Below are 15,312 nucleotides of genomic sequence, written 5' to 3'. Positions count from 1 at the left end.
TGGTTGGTAACATGTGGTTTCTCCTCAGAGGAGACTGAACCAGTTCAGATGTTGTGTTCATGAAGTTGATGAAGAAAGTGAAGCAACAAGCAGCAGAGAATCAGTCTGTGTCTCAGTGTTGATCTCATTCACAGTCTACAGCTGAGAAAAGCTGATGAGATCATCAATGACTTTGGTGTTTAGTTCATGAGGAACATCACAGAGTTTCACTGGGTTCATGATGTCAGGACTTACTAGAGGATGGAGGAGAGACCAGGTTGTTGTGTTTCTGATCTTCTGCAGCTGTGAGGGAGGAGGGAGGAGGGAGAGACAGACAGAGACATGATGACCACTTTAAAGTCTATGGGATTAGAATACTGACATAAATCGTGCACGCGCAATGAGACTCACACGCGCGCAAATGAGATCCGCGCGTGTGGAAATCAAACACCTGCGAGCGCATTTTTTTCCCCCGAGCGCTTTTCCAAGCACTCGCGAGCAATTTTGTATCCTGCATCTCTGCCCCCTGGAGCAATATTGTAGCCTGCAAGGAGAAAAACAGCTCGCACGCGCGCGCAGAGTCCACTCGCAGTACTTTACCCTGCTCGCGCGCACGCAGACTGCTCACGCTCGAAACTCTCCTCTCCTCGCGCAGAAAACTGTCCCCTGCTCGCGCGCGAGTGATTATTTTTAGGGGGCGGTTTTTGTCAGTAGGGGGGCGGGCCTGAGGGCATGCCAATCACCATTGTATCCCCCAATATTATTGGTTGGGGGTATTGGCCAATTGGACAGCAGGGTACGGCAACATTACTAGGACAAACGGGACAAACCACACAGCCCTGAAGGCCTGAATGACATTGTGATTTTGTGTCTTGACTTCAAAGTTGAAAGGAGCTGGCAGGAAGTGGCGGAGTTGTGCATACAGACTGCAGCAAAAAAAATAAAAAATAAAAAAATAAAATAAAGAAGAAGGCCGTGGTTCCGATCCGACCAGAGGTTATTAATGTTTTAGATCCAAACTCAGCACGTCCGGACAGTGTTGTTCGGCCTGACCATCGAGAGCTCTGTGGCCGGAGCAACACATTTATTTAGAAATTGAATCACTAGTTAACTTAAATGAATGTGTGCTCCAGATCCCTCTACTACTCTTTTAAACAGTAAACATTAGTTGACTATATTAAAAAAAAATTTCCATCTTCGCTGAGCATAAGATTTGTTCAGAATTAAATAAAAACCTCTCCCATATAGACACCTGTCCCACAGGTGTCTATATGGGAGAGGCTTTTATTCATTTATTTTTTTTTATTTTTTGCTGCAGTCTGTATGCACAACTCCGCCACTTCCTGAACGTAAGCCAGCTCCTTTCAAGTTTGAAGTCAAGACACAAAATCACAATGTCATTCAAGCCTTCAGGGCTGTGTGGTTTGTCCCGTTTGTCCTAGTAATGTTGCCGTACCCTGCTGTCCAATTGGCCAATACCCCCAACCAATGACGACCAACCAACGGTGATTGGCATGCCCTCAGGCCCGCCCCCCTACTGACAAAAACCTCCCCCTAAAAATAATCACTCGCGCGCGAGCAGGGGACAGTTTTCTACGCGAGGAGAGGAGAGTTTCGAGCGCGAGCAGTATGCGTGCGCACGAGCAGGGTAAAGTACTGCGAGCGGACTCTGCGCGTGCGCAAGCTGTTTTTCTCCTTGCAGGCTACAATATTGCTCCAGGGGGCAGAGATGCAGGATACAAAATTGCTCGCGAGTGCTTGGAAAAGCGCTCGGGGGGGAAAAAATGCGCTCGCAGGTGTTTGATTTCCGCACGCGCGAGTCTCATTGCGCGTGCACGATTTATGTCAGTATTCTAATCCCATATTAAAGTCTCTGTTCAATTCTACAATCCAGGAGCTCATTATACAGCCAGTGGACTTTATCTGAGACATCATGTCCCTGAGTGGAGGAGAGATGAAGAAAATCTACTAGACATGTGAATCAATGCTGAAGGATCAATATGAAGAAATAAACCTCTGACTTCTTGGTGTTCAGCTTTTCCTTCAGCTCCTTCAGATTTTCCTTCAGCTCGTCCTCCGTCCTCTGATTGTCTTCACTGAGCTTCAGCAGCTCAGCTTGTTTCTCTTTGATCTGTGAAGGGAGAGAAGATGAAGACCAGATGACAGACATCTTCATTTCTTCATGTTTGAAACCACTGACCTGAATAAACTGACTGTTCGTGAGACGCTGAAGAACAAACTGAAATCACTCTGTTATATTAGTAATATGGACTAGGTGTTGGACCAGCTTTGTCTTAAAGACATGAATGTGACACATGACTCAGTGGAGACAATCAGGTGTCTTCTCTTATTGTTACAACATGTGGACTGGAGGAAACTGGAGGATTCATCATCACAACACTTAGGGGGCTTTCACACCTACCTCGTTTGGTCCGGACTTTCGGACTTTCCAGATAGTTCGGATCAAATTGACAGGTGTGAAAGCTCCCCTGGACCACGGTCCGGACTAAAGACCGAGTCTTTGGTCCAGCCTCAGGAGGTGGTCTCGGTCCGGACTATCCTGGACCAAGGTCCGCTGCTGCGTAGTGTGAAAGCATTTTTTTGGAAGGTTCGAACTATCAGACCAAATACAGGAAGTCACGTCAGATTCGCTCGCTCGTGCCGAAAAAAGTAAATAAACAGGGAAAAAAAGGAAAGAGGAGCCGCGGCAACCGGCGGCAACACTTGGGGAGAGGAGGAGATCATATTATATCCAGATTTGGTCAGAGGGATGGGTGTGTCAGTGTAGGCTACACTTGTAAACGTTTACACGGAATTAAACAGTAGAGTATAAATCCCCAAACGATACATGCATTTTTTTATATAGCCTATTTTTTTTATACATTGACCCGAATATATATTTTTTCCGCCGAAAAAAGTCTGAAAAAGACGGATATTTATCAGCGGGTGACACCAAACAACGTCTGCCCCAGCAAGTCAGAGCTTTTATTTCTCTCACACTCACGCACACAAGTGACCTGGAGAGATGCAGCCGCATCTGACAGGAGGATTGCGCGTGTGTGCATAGCGTGTGTGTCCTCCACTACACAAAACAGCTGATCGCTGATCGCTGCCACTCTGATCAATGAGAGCATTTTCGCCGCGGCACAACCCTCTTTTTTCTCTCCTTTCATCAGCTCTAAACTCACTCTTCTGCACCGCGATTACAAACCACAGCGTACTTTCCAGCAGTAGGCTATATTTTTCTTTTTTTACACATATTTTCATTTTATTTTTTTCAGAGCACTTTCTATGCGCTAACGTCAGACGCACGCTCATCCGGACTATTAGGTGTGAAAGCGCCCTTAATCTATTGTGGACCGAGGTCATTTCTCCTGAGAGGCCCTGCCCTCAATTTATTCCAAGATCGACAAGAGGCTGGCCAGAGCCTCACTTGTGGCAGCTGAATGAGGACAGCTTGCCCTGTAGCTTCTGAACTATTAGGGTTTAGCCTGCTGTTGTACGTTGTTTTACTGTGTGTTTATGATTACTGGTTAGAATTATAACAAGGGGGCGTGGTGTGGCAGTGGGTTGAGCAGGGTTATGCAGAGGCTACAGTCCTCGCTGCAGTTGGTCCCAGTTCAAATCCTGCCTCAGGCGGCTCTTTACTGCATGTCATTTCCCTCTCTCTGTTTCCCCATTCCCTGTCTCTCTCAACTCTACTGTCAAATAAAGGCAAAAAGAAAAAAAACTAAAGAATTGTACAGTGGGAGCCACATAGAAATTCCCCTGCCATGCTGCTGCCATGCTGTTCCCATGCTGTTCCCATGAGAGTTCCAGCAGAGCTCCAGCAAAGTCCCAGCAGCTGGAGTGACCCCCTCCTTTTCCTGGGTGTGACTAGTTTTTACTGGAACTCCACCCATTCAGTGAAATACATGACATGACCAGGAGATGGCGCTTCTCTCACAGAACAGTACATATCGCCAGAGGCGGCATTTAAAGTGCCGCCGCTGGTGGTGAGTGGAAATTCACATAATTCATAGAACCACGAGTACATGTTTGATTTAAGAAGTGAAATTATAACAGACCTAGCTACTGGAGATGCGCTGGCCACTGTTTTATCTGTAAATAAATTGTTGTAGCTAATAATACCTACTGTCAATTTTTTTTATCACAATTTATTTATTGTGACTCTACATTTAAATAGGAAAAAACTAAGGGAGTGATGAAAGCCTTTTTAAGATGTTTGCAGTTGCAGGTATTTAGTGCATGCCTTCGACCAGGGAATTAGCATTATCATTGCTCAATCTTTTGTTTGCCCTAATGGGCCACCTATTGTTCACCCATTGTCACACAAATCGCACAGAGCCTGCAATGGAGCTGGCTGTTCAACTTTGAAGGAGGACCGGGGGAGGGGAGGTTATGTTGGAAGGCTAGCTGGACCAGACTCTCTCCTGAGCAACAACACACCCCAATTCATTTAACTCTGTACTTCCTCTGGATTAAATTTATTAATTAAATGTATTGATTTTTCACTATAATTTACTAGTTATAGCACTAGCCTATACTGTCAATCCCCCTATAAACCCCATTCCGATTTGATATCACAACTTCACAAAGTTGAAGACACCTGCTGCACCTAGTCTAATCTTTGTATGACTGAATTATTCTGCGTAAGACCCTGACTAATACTCATAGTAATGCTGCATTAGCATCAAAACAAAGTAGGCTAAATAAAAAATGATCATACATACGTAGTCTAAGAAAAAAAGTGGAAAAGTCAGGGGCCCACTTTAGTATTCTTTCAGGGGCCCCAGAATTCCTAGCAACGGCCCTGATTATCTGACTAACTTGCATATTTCACTCAGAGGACCGGCGGATCAGCTGGTCTACTGTATGGTCTCTCTCTCTCTCTCTCTCCCTCTCTCTCCCTCTCTCCATCGCGCTGTACGTCTTCACAAGACACAGGTCGACGTGTGTGGGGTGAGATGGAAATAAGAGCAGAGCGCACCTTCGCTCTCATGTTGAGTTCCATATTAAGACAGGTTCGTCAGTGCCAGTAGATCGCGTTTGGCATTCGGCTCTCCTAATGGGAATGGCTGGTTTGACGTGACTTTATCATTAAAAGTGAAAAAAAAAAAAGAGAGAGAGCTGTCAACCACTCTAGACACGTCGGGTCAGCATAGCGCAGGGGGAGGGATATTAGTATTCTGTGGTGAAAAATACACTCATTCATGAAATTTTATTGAGAATTTTACAGAGGTGCACAGCGCATGTTTACGGTGTCCGGCGACTCTGATCCCTACACCGCAGCAGCCAGCAACAGACTTTTACAAAATAAAAGCATGTGAGCAACATGCATTAATGCGTAATAAAATAAATGTCGGCGTTAATAGTTTAATGAGTTGCCATAACGCAATTTGCACAGCCCTAATAAATACACAAATGTAGCCCGTGGTTCTGAGACGTGACGCGCTGTGGTCACTAGAAATTTATTTATTTATTTGCGGATCGGGAGTGAATGAGCAAGGCAGAGATGCACAGCAGATTTCATGGTTGCCGACTGGCAAAAACTGAAAGAGGGGCTTGTAAATAACTGTTTATATTACAGGTCTTACACAAATAAACAAAAAACATCAAGTATGTTAAGTCTCAGCTGTGCCATGGCGAGGGCACACGACGCACAATCATGGTGTTTTAATTTATGAACCTCATAATTATTTCTCTTTCCTCTTGTTTGAATAAGGCCGGTCACTTAGGACCACACTTTAATTTTACACATACAGTCTCATGCGTGTATATTCACGGACACGTTGGCATGTTGTTTATTTATTGGTTAGGGTTTATTTGCGCACCGTATGCTTCAGTGTTAACATTAAAACCACCACAAGGCAAACATTTACTAGAATGCAAATTCTGTAGACAGCTAAACTGCGAGTGATATACATTTTTATTTGTGCTCTGTCGGTGTTTATTTATCTTTGAAGCTACTTATAGATCGCCTGTTTTGGAGGCAATTATAGCAATTCATCTGAGGGAAAAAAGAAAGGAGGAGGAAAAGTGATTGACAGATTAACTCGGGTCAAAATCACTGCTCCTGCTGGCTTCTATGACGAGGACAGCAAAGTAAGAATTTCATTGTCAGGGAAACTCACCTTTCCACTGTGCAAATGACAATAAACACTTTGAACTTGAACTCCTCCCCGTGGACAAAGGCGACACTGCAGCTGATTTTCACACGGGCTGCAGAGGGGCGTTAACAGTCGTGGCTGCGTTCACTACGTCATCGCGGGGGATTACATTATCGCCACGGGCCAAGCGGGAGCCCGTCACGGACCCGCCACGGACCCATCACGGTCCTACAGAGGTCCCACCAGGGACCAGGGGGAACTTCTATGTGGCTACATCTGTAACAGTCCTGTTTTTGGTCTTTTATATTTGGTAACAGTGTGAGAGTTTTAGTTTGCTTATTTATTCCTTTCTGACATGGCTGAGTAGTTTTAGTTATTTGTTAATCAGCTCTTTGTGTTCCCCTTCTTTAGTTTACTTTGTGGTCACTTTTGAGCCTATAACCTCTGCCAAATAAATCTTTTCCTTACTCGACCAATTTACACTTAGTTGCTCTTATGTTATTTCCTCTCCATCCCCTTCCAAAATGAGCCTGTTCATAACAACCTGATTTTCTACATAACAGGGTTATGGTAGAGCTCGATGGTTGAGTAGTTGGAGAGCATGTCCCATGTTGACATATGCCTGAAGCGCTGATCGCTGTTTCAACTCATGACCGACACGACCCTTTAGTGCATGTCAATCCCCTAGTCTCTCTCCCTGCTTTCCTCTCTCTCTACATTGTTCTATCAAATAAATAAATAAATAAAAAGTTCTAACAAAAACAAAACAAACAAAAGTTCAGCAAAGTTCATATTGATTAAAATCAGTTGTTGAACAGATGAACCTGTTTGTTCTTGGTCTCCAGCTCCTTCATCTGTCTCTGCTGTTCATCTTCTTGTTTCTTCTTCTCTTCCTGGAGCTGCTGGAGTTCATCTTGTTTCTGTTTCAGCTGAGAGGAAAGAGAACAGAGCAGAGATGAACTGATTCTGTTTGTGGTATTAATCTCTGGAAACACTCAATGACCTTCTGTTGTTATCAGACATTAGGTTTGTATAGTTTAAAGAGGAACTATGCAAGTCTGGTCACTTTTCCGCTGGTTTGCTAACCCTCCTCTCCTCCATGTGCATTTCTTTCCAATGAAGCCGGTGAGAAATAAATCCATGGAGCGGTGTATAAGGTTTATTTATCATCTACCATGTTACCATGTGTATATCTGTGTAGTCTTATCTGTCATCAACAAGAGATTACGGGTTACGGGGCACGTTACGTTTGTGTGGCGGTGCCCTGGAACTAGTTACAAGTCACTGATTTAACCAGAACTAGGACTCTGGAGCAGGAGACAAGGGACGCAGAGATCAGGAAATAGAAATCTGATCATCTTCTTCTAATCTTACACAGCATCATGACAACTGTTAGAGCTCTGTTACTGTTAGAAACATGTCTCTCAGGACAATGGACAGATTCCCTTCTTCTCTGTAGAGACTCTTGAGCTTCACAGTTATTTCCTGTCTCAGTAGATAAAGAGAGAGAAGAAGAGACAGCTCATTGATGTAGGTAGAAACATGAACCTCTGTGATCTTCTCCTCCAGCTTCTTCTTCTCTTCCTGGAGCTGCTCCTCCAACTGGGAGGAAGGACAGAGAAGAAGAGAGATGATTGATTTGATTTAGTGAATGAAGACACAACATTTAGGTCTGTGTGGATTCTCATCTCAGTTTAGTTGTTGAACAGATGAACCTGTTTGTTCTTGGTCTCCAGCACCTTCTTCTGTCTCTGATGTTCATCTTCTTGTTGTTTCAGCTTGTCTTCGTGCAGCTTCCTCACATCTTCTGGTGTGATCTGACCAAAAACAATGTGGAACAATTTACTATTAAGGATATAAGTATTTAAAAGACAATACAATATTACTATATAGGACATAATGAACATAAACAAATGAAGACAAAGTAATCTTATTCTTGTCTGTTTTTACACGGATTTACAACAGCTTCAAAACAACTGTAGATTAAAATAAAATGCTCTTGTAGATTTCCTCATCATCTGTTGAGAGTGTTGATCAGATTGTGTCTCTCAGGACAATGGACAGATTTCCTTCTTCTCTCTAGAGACTCTTGAGCTTCACAGTTAATTCCTGTCTCAGTGTTGTATGAAGTAGATAAAGAGAGAGAAGAAGAGACAGCTCATTGATTTAGGTAGAAACATGAACCTCTCTGATCTTCTCCTCCAGCTTCTTCTTCTCTTCCTGGAGCTGCTGCTCCATCTGGGAGGAAGGACAGAGAAGAAGAGAGATGATTGATTTGATTTAGTGAATGAAGACACAACATTTAGGTCTGTGTGGATTCTCATCTCAGTTTAGTTGTTGAACAGATGAACCTGTTGGTTCTTGGTCTCCAGCTCCTTCTTCTGTCTCTGCAGGACTCCCTGCTGATTTTCGATCTGACCAAAGATAATGTGAGACAGTTTTACTATTTAAAGGGATAGTTCACCCAAAATTCAAATTTCACTAATTCTCCAAATCCCGCGATTTGCACCAGTGTCAGTGCAAATCGCGCGAGATTTGGACGGACACAGGAAGAGCAGTGCGGGGAGCTTCCGCTACAAACAAGCTTAAAATATAGACTTATTTAATTTTTTTCTGAACAATTTCTCATGTTGGGGCTTCAATACAAGAGGGACATTACAGACGAGCACTATGGAGGTATTTGGATGTTTTTTGGTGTGTCTTTTTGGACGAAGAAAAGTGAACTCCTTTCACAACCGTCATATGGACATGCACTGCTACGCTGAGACCCCCTGTAACTCAGAGAAGCCACGGAGGACTCTGAAACTTCTCCCAGCCCTTAGTCCACATGAGGGTCAGCAGATAATGAGTGAAATTTGAATTTAGGGTGAACTATCCCTTTCAGCTTCAGAAAGACAGTAACATGTAACAATATAATAAACATTAATAGATTAGTACACATCTGAAGATGTGCTGCAGTGGAGGAAACATCACCAAGTGGTCATCATCGAGATCAACCCAGAGGACATCTCTCAACCCACTCAGGACAAGCATCAAGCTAAATCATTAGGGATTGTAACACCTCGTCCTACTAAAAATTCTGAAGTATCAGCATTTTTTTTTACTTGTGTTCATACAAAAACATTCATGAACAGTATGTCACACTTATTTCCTGTCTCAGTATTGTATGGAGTAGATAAAGAGAGAGATGAAGAGACACCTCATTGATTTAGGTAGAAACATGAACCTCTGTGACATGAACCTATAAATGAAGACACAACATTTACATCTGTGTGGATTCTCATCTCAGTTTGAACCTGTTTGTTCTTGGTCTCCAGCTCCATCTTCTGTCTCTGCAGGTCTCTTCGCTGATTTTCCATCTGACCAAAGATAATATGGGACAGTTTTACTATTTAAGCTTCAGAAAGACTATAAAATGTTAAAAAAAGAAAGAAAAAAAGACAAACATACAATATAATAGAGAAATGAATATTATTCTCAAGATTTTTTACATGTGTTCACAAGTGTTGCAAATAAACATTAATGAACAGTATTCATGACTCATTGATTTAGGTAGAAACATGAACCTCTCTGATCTTCTCCTGCTGCTTCTTCTTCTCTTCCTGGAGCTGCTGCTCCAACTGGGAGGAAGGACAGAGAAGAAGAGAGATGATTGATTTGATTTAGTGAATGAAGACACAACATTTAGGTCTGTGTGGATTCTCATCTCAGTTTAGTTGTTGAACAGATGAACCTGTTGGTTCTTGTTTGTCTCCAGTTCTGTCTTCTGTCTCTGCAGTTCATCTTCTTGTTTCTTCTTCTCTTTCTGGAGCTGCTGCAGTTCATCTTGTTTCTGTTTCAGTGGAGAGGAAAGAGAACAGAGCAGAGATGAGATGGAGAATTTATGTACAGTATTACTGACTCAGTTGATATAAAACAGCAATCAGGGGTGGTGCGTGGCGCAGTGGTTAAGGCAGCCGCCCCATGTAGAGGCTACAGACCTTTCCTGTATGTCATTCCCACTCTCTCTGCCTCCCCTTTTCCTGTCTATCTCACTTTGTGCTATCAAATAAAGGGAAAAAAGCCAAAAAATATACTTAAAAAAAAAAAAAAAAAAATATATATATATATATATATATATATATATATATATATATATATATATATCAATCAGCAGTAACAGATAGTTGTTGTATTTTGTTTTGTTTTGTTTTTTTCCTCTTTGACCTTTTTCTCAAATTTCATTTTCAGAGAGACAAAGAAAAGAGGACAAACATTTAGTTTTATAAAATGTTACAGATGCATTTCCATATCTGGTTGGGTTGAGGATGTGTTTAGTTTCAAGTCTGATCACTGTTCACTAGGGCTGTTTTCGACTAAGGATTTTCATAGTCGAATCTGATTCGTCAGATTTTGCCATAGTCGACTGATCGTCAAACCTTTTTTTTTTTTTTTTAAGATAGCAGCAAATTTGCGACTTTTTCCCGGTTCAAACAAAATAGCTAAAACACCCCAAAAATATGGTAGGTGTAAAACAAATACCTTTATTTATTTCCCACACTTTGGATGATTTTTAGTACCCATTGTGAGCCAGTGTATGCGTTTATGTCACGTTGCCCTGGACAACGCTCCTTTTGCTCGGACTTAGTGGCAAATCAAACATCCCCACAACGTGGTGAAGGATAGCGGTGGTCGCGGACACAGAGAAACCGGGTAAGACATGTAGTATCAAAACAAACGGAGGTCAGAAGGACTCGACAATCCGTACATTACGTTAATCAATCCTGTAACACACACAGTGTGACCGCGGCACCGGCAGAGAGACAGACAGGCTGCAGAGGGACGAGATTACAGCTGTGACTCCCGACACTTATGGTGCGTTCATTACAACTCGGAAGTCGGAAAAAAAAACAAGTTCCTCTTCTGAAAAACTCTGACGTGTCAAACTTTAGGATGTGTTATGGCGCATTTCCACTAGCACGGTTCGGCTCGGTACGGCACGGCTCGGCGCGCTATTGCGTGTTTCCACTAGCACGCAGTACCTGCAACCGGGTACAGTTTTGGTATCACCTCAGCCCTGGTTCCAAGCGAGCCGAAGCGTTACTAAAACGTGACGTCAGCCGACTGCCTTCCACTGATTGGCCGATGAGTGTCGTCACTGGAAGCGTCATAACCACTCGACGACCGACAACAGAAATGTTCCTGCTGAAGCTGTTATTACCAGAGAATTTCTAATATTTAGACTGGCTCTGTTATTACGTGACTTTATTAAGTTTTAATATTTTTTCATGCGAGAAAGTAACTGTTTAGATCCCCATGTGCGGTTAGTTTATCCAAACGACGGCTGTTTAGAAGTTTGCCCCGATGTTTTTCGGAGAAGTGAAGCTCCAGGTCCGAGCAGCGACCGCGACATCACAGAGGCAGCAGCCCGGTGTTGTGGCCCTACTGGTTCCTAATTTAACTGGTTACGGTGCTGAACAGCTGCAGATGTTTTGCGCTCCCTCAGCAGATTCGTCACAAATTCACAAACATACACAACATATTACCAGGGAGTTTCAAGCCACAATTCACATCTACCGCGGCGAATATGCTGCTGTGAGTGAGCACTAACAGTTACGTACCAGCCACATGGAAAAAAAAAAATAAAGTGGAGAAAAAATAATCTTCACATTTGCGTGGGTCGGGACTCGATCTCGCTTCAGCAAAACCAATTACACCACTAACAACCTGTCTACCTCTGTGAGCCACTCAAGCTCACAGGTGCCAGCCGCTTCACTGGATATCAGTCAATTACGTCACTACAGGTAAAGTTTTGACTCGAGCTGATCTCAAACAACTGGTTACCATCGGTCTGCCTTGAAAATACACAGACAATGCCTCGGTGTTTATTGTTCTCTTTCCTCCAGTCTAATCAACATATTCAGCGCTACACTCCACTCCGCACAACACTACACACCACAACAAAGCCTGTCGTGTTGAGAAAGTGATGAACTAACTCGGAAATACTGTCGAAATACGCTAAACAATATGTAAACAATTAAGCGAAACACTTGAGCCACTGCGTGTAGCTACATGGGTGAAAAGTACGACTTGCATTTAATCGCATGACTTGCGAATGTTTTGTGTACTTACATTTCTTTACACTTCTCTACAGATCTTATAAAACGCACAACGTATTTATTGGCGTGCATTAAAAGAAATGTTCACTTGAAGTCGCCGTGGTTCGCGGAAGAGATGTTACCTGTCTACCTGTTTCTGCCTTGTGGCTATGATGCGTTCAAGGGAACAGGGCAGCGTCGGACGTCGGCCATTTAGATCGCCATGGACCAAAAACTGTTTAGTTCGTCAGTTTTTTCTGTGAATGTCAAACTAGTTTTAATTAAAATGTATACCTTTACAAAGGGCAATGATAAAATATGTCGGCACACGAAATCTAAAGCATCAGACCATTCTATAAATCATTTCCAAACAATCGACTCACGTCCGACGCTGCCCTGGTCCCTTCAACGCATCATAGCCACAAGGCAGAAACAGGTTAACTTCACCTCTTGCTCTTCCGCGAACCACGGCGACTTCAAGTGAACATTTCTTTTAATGCACGCCAATAAATACGTTGTGCGTTTCATAAGATCTGTAGAGAAGTGTAAAGAAATGTAAGTACACAAAACATTTGCAATACAGTAATGTGATTAAATGCAAGTCGTACTTTTCAACCATGTACACATGCAGTGGCTCAAGTGTTTCGCTTTTGTTTACATATTGTTCAGCGTATTTTGACAGTATTTCCGAGTTAGTTCATCACTTTCTCAACACGACAGGCTTTGTCATAGTGTGTAGTGTTGGGCGGAGAGAAGTGTAGCGCTGAATATGTTGATTAGACTGGAGGAAAGAGAACAATAAACACCGAGGCATTGTCCGTGTATTTCAAAGGCAAACCGATGGTAACCAGTTGTTTGAGATCAGCTCGAGTCAAAACTTTACCTGTAGTGACGTAATTGACTGATATCCAGTGAAACGGCTGGCACCTGTGAGCTTGAGTGGCTCACAGAGGTAGACAGGTTGTTAGTGATGTAATTGGTTTTGCTGAAGCGAGATCGAGTCCCGCTCCACGCAAATATGTGAAGATTATTTTTTCTCCACTTTATTTTTTTTTCCATGTGGCTGGTACGTAACTGTTAGTGCTCACTCACAGCAGCATATTCGCCGCGGTAGATGTGAATTGTGGCTTGAAACTCGCTGGTAATATGTTGTGTATGTTTGTGAATTTGTGACGAATCTGCTGAGGGAGCGCAAAACATCTGCAGCTGTTCAGCACCGTAACCAGTTAAATTAGGAACCAGTAGGGCCACAACACCGGCTCCTGACGTGCTCCGCCGGCCAGCCTACCACTGTCACCCCGAGGAGAACAGACCGCTAATTAACTTCCCCGATGGCTTTTTAGAGGTTTACCACCGGCTGGTTAAACTCTTAAATGTTGGTCTCATTGATTAAATCTAACAATTGTGGCTGTAGCAGCAGTTTGTTTGTGGTTAGAAAGAAGAGCAGCACTGCCTTGGGTTCTGTACGCACAGAAAACACCACATTTACATCAATAAATAAATGTTTTACAATGAACCAGGCCGATCTCGGAGCTGGCAAGACTCTCCGGTAAGGCATATTGAAAATTAAATGCCGTTATGGGGACGAGAGCAGTCAAAACGGCGGTTTAAAGCTAGCTACAGCGAGGGTAGGTTCACTTCCTGTTTACAAAGTAAAAGCACCAGTTCTATCCTAATGGCTTTCCTTATGATAAAAGGCAACAGGTGTTTTATTTTGTGAAAATAACCGGAAGTGCGTTGCTCACTACGGCTAGCTTTAGTAACGCCGACTTCGTTGAAACAAAATTGTAAACAGCTGGTATTTTGTCAGTTTTTCAACACGTTGGGGATCTAAACGACTACTTTCTCGCCTGAAAATGTTTCAAATGTTGCTAAAGTTATATATTTACAGAGTTTAGAGCGTTGCTCGGCGCCGTGTAAATGACGTCACGGCGGCACTAGTGATACTCAGTTGTAATGGAAACACAACCAAACCGAGCCGAGCCGTGCCGTGCCGAGCCGTATCGAGCCGAGCCGTGCTAGTGGAAATGCGCCATTAGAGACTAATTCATCTGTCTAACCATCAGAACTATTGACACTTGAAACGGTAAACACAGCTGATCCATCGAAAAAAAATCACAGCTGGAGTTAATTTATTTTCCGTGATTGAAAGCAGGTTCTTGAATGTCAACAACTCGGTCAAAGTCAGATGTATCCTCACACTTTTGCTGTTCTGTTAGGTCATGCATGATACTGTAAATGCTACAAAGTTAGACTGTCAGACTTCCTTGATTTTAAACTTTGGCGGCTCTGCCTCTTCGTCTTTTTGCCACTCAGTGAGTGTTCTGCAGTGACCTCTGAGTACCGTGACGTTGACGGTCCTATTGCTCACCTCCGCTCATTTGAAAAAAAAAAAACAACCTCCGCTCATTTGATTGTGCAACTGCAGTGGGTGATTTATTAATACGTAGTAAGAAGCTAAGACTACTGTTTAAACGCACACATAATCTTGAACTCTTTATTAACAGAAAGTAGGCAGATTTTGTATCAAAATAGGCTTTTTATAACAAAAAAAGACATTCTATGTAACAATTTATGCTCAGCAGCCGTGGGCACCCCCATATAGTCAGAATGGTATGGTCTTGGTTAGATTCGACTACGAGGTTCATAGTCGAATCAGACCCCTCCGAATCGAATCGTCGAATAGTCGACTTTTGGAGGTCAGCCCTACTGTTCACTATGAACTTTTAAACCTTTAAATTCCATCACTGCTCTTTTCTTTTAGTTCCTCTGGCTAAAATTATATTTTTGTATAAAATATTTTATAAATAGCTTCATCAAGTAGCACATGTCTCAAAGTACACCATGTTGATTCTTCAGCAACATTATCCTTCAAGTTAAAGGTGAAATGATGAACCTGTTTGTTCGCCTCATCCTTCTCCTCCTTGAGCTGCTGCAGTTCAGTTTGCTTCTCCTTCAGTTTGGTTTCAGTCTCCTCCTTCTCCATCTTGAGCTGCTGCAGTTCAGTTTGCTTCTCCTTCAGTTTGGTTTCAGCCTCCTCCCTTGCCTGATGCTCCTCCTGCAGTTTCTGTCTGGAAATGATTTTCCACTAAAGGTGGAAGTAAAAGAGGACACAGACAAGAAGATGATGGACATTTCTCTTCAGA

At 42.9% G+C, this 15,312-nt stretch overlaps 1 protein-coding gene across 1 annotated transcript in view; it reads right to left on the bottom strand.

Annotated features, from left to right (window-relative positions):
* The window catches only part of LOC146968396 (uncharacterized), a 431,785-nt gene that overhangs the window by 175,845 nt on the left and 240,628 nt on the right, over positions 1 to 15,312 (bottom strand). The window contains exons 11-12 of the mRNA XM_085760507.1: positions 6,914 to 7,018; positions 235 to 282 (exon numbers count right to left, since the gene is read on the bottom strand). Coding sequence (XP_085616633.1) covers positions 235 to 282; positions 6,914 to 7,018 — 153 coding nt within the window. The remainder of the gene's footprint in view (positions 1 to 234; positions 283 to 6,913; positions 7,019 to 15,312) is intronic.

Source organism: Trachurus japonicus, chromosome 18, assembly GCF_045865225.1.
Source record: "Trachurus japonicus isolate A0001 chromosome 18, Traja_1.0".
NCBI classification, from domain to species: Eukaryota; Metazoa; Chordata; class Actinopteri; order Carangiformes; family Carangidae; genus Trachurus; species Trachurus japonicus.
This window is presented reverse-complemented; position numbering and strand designations above follow the sequence as displayed.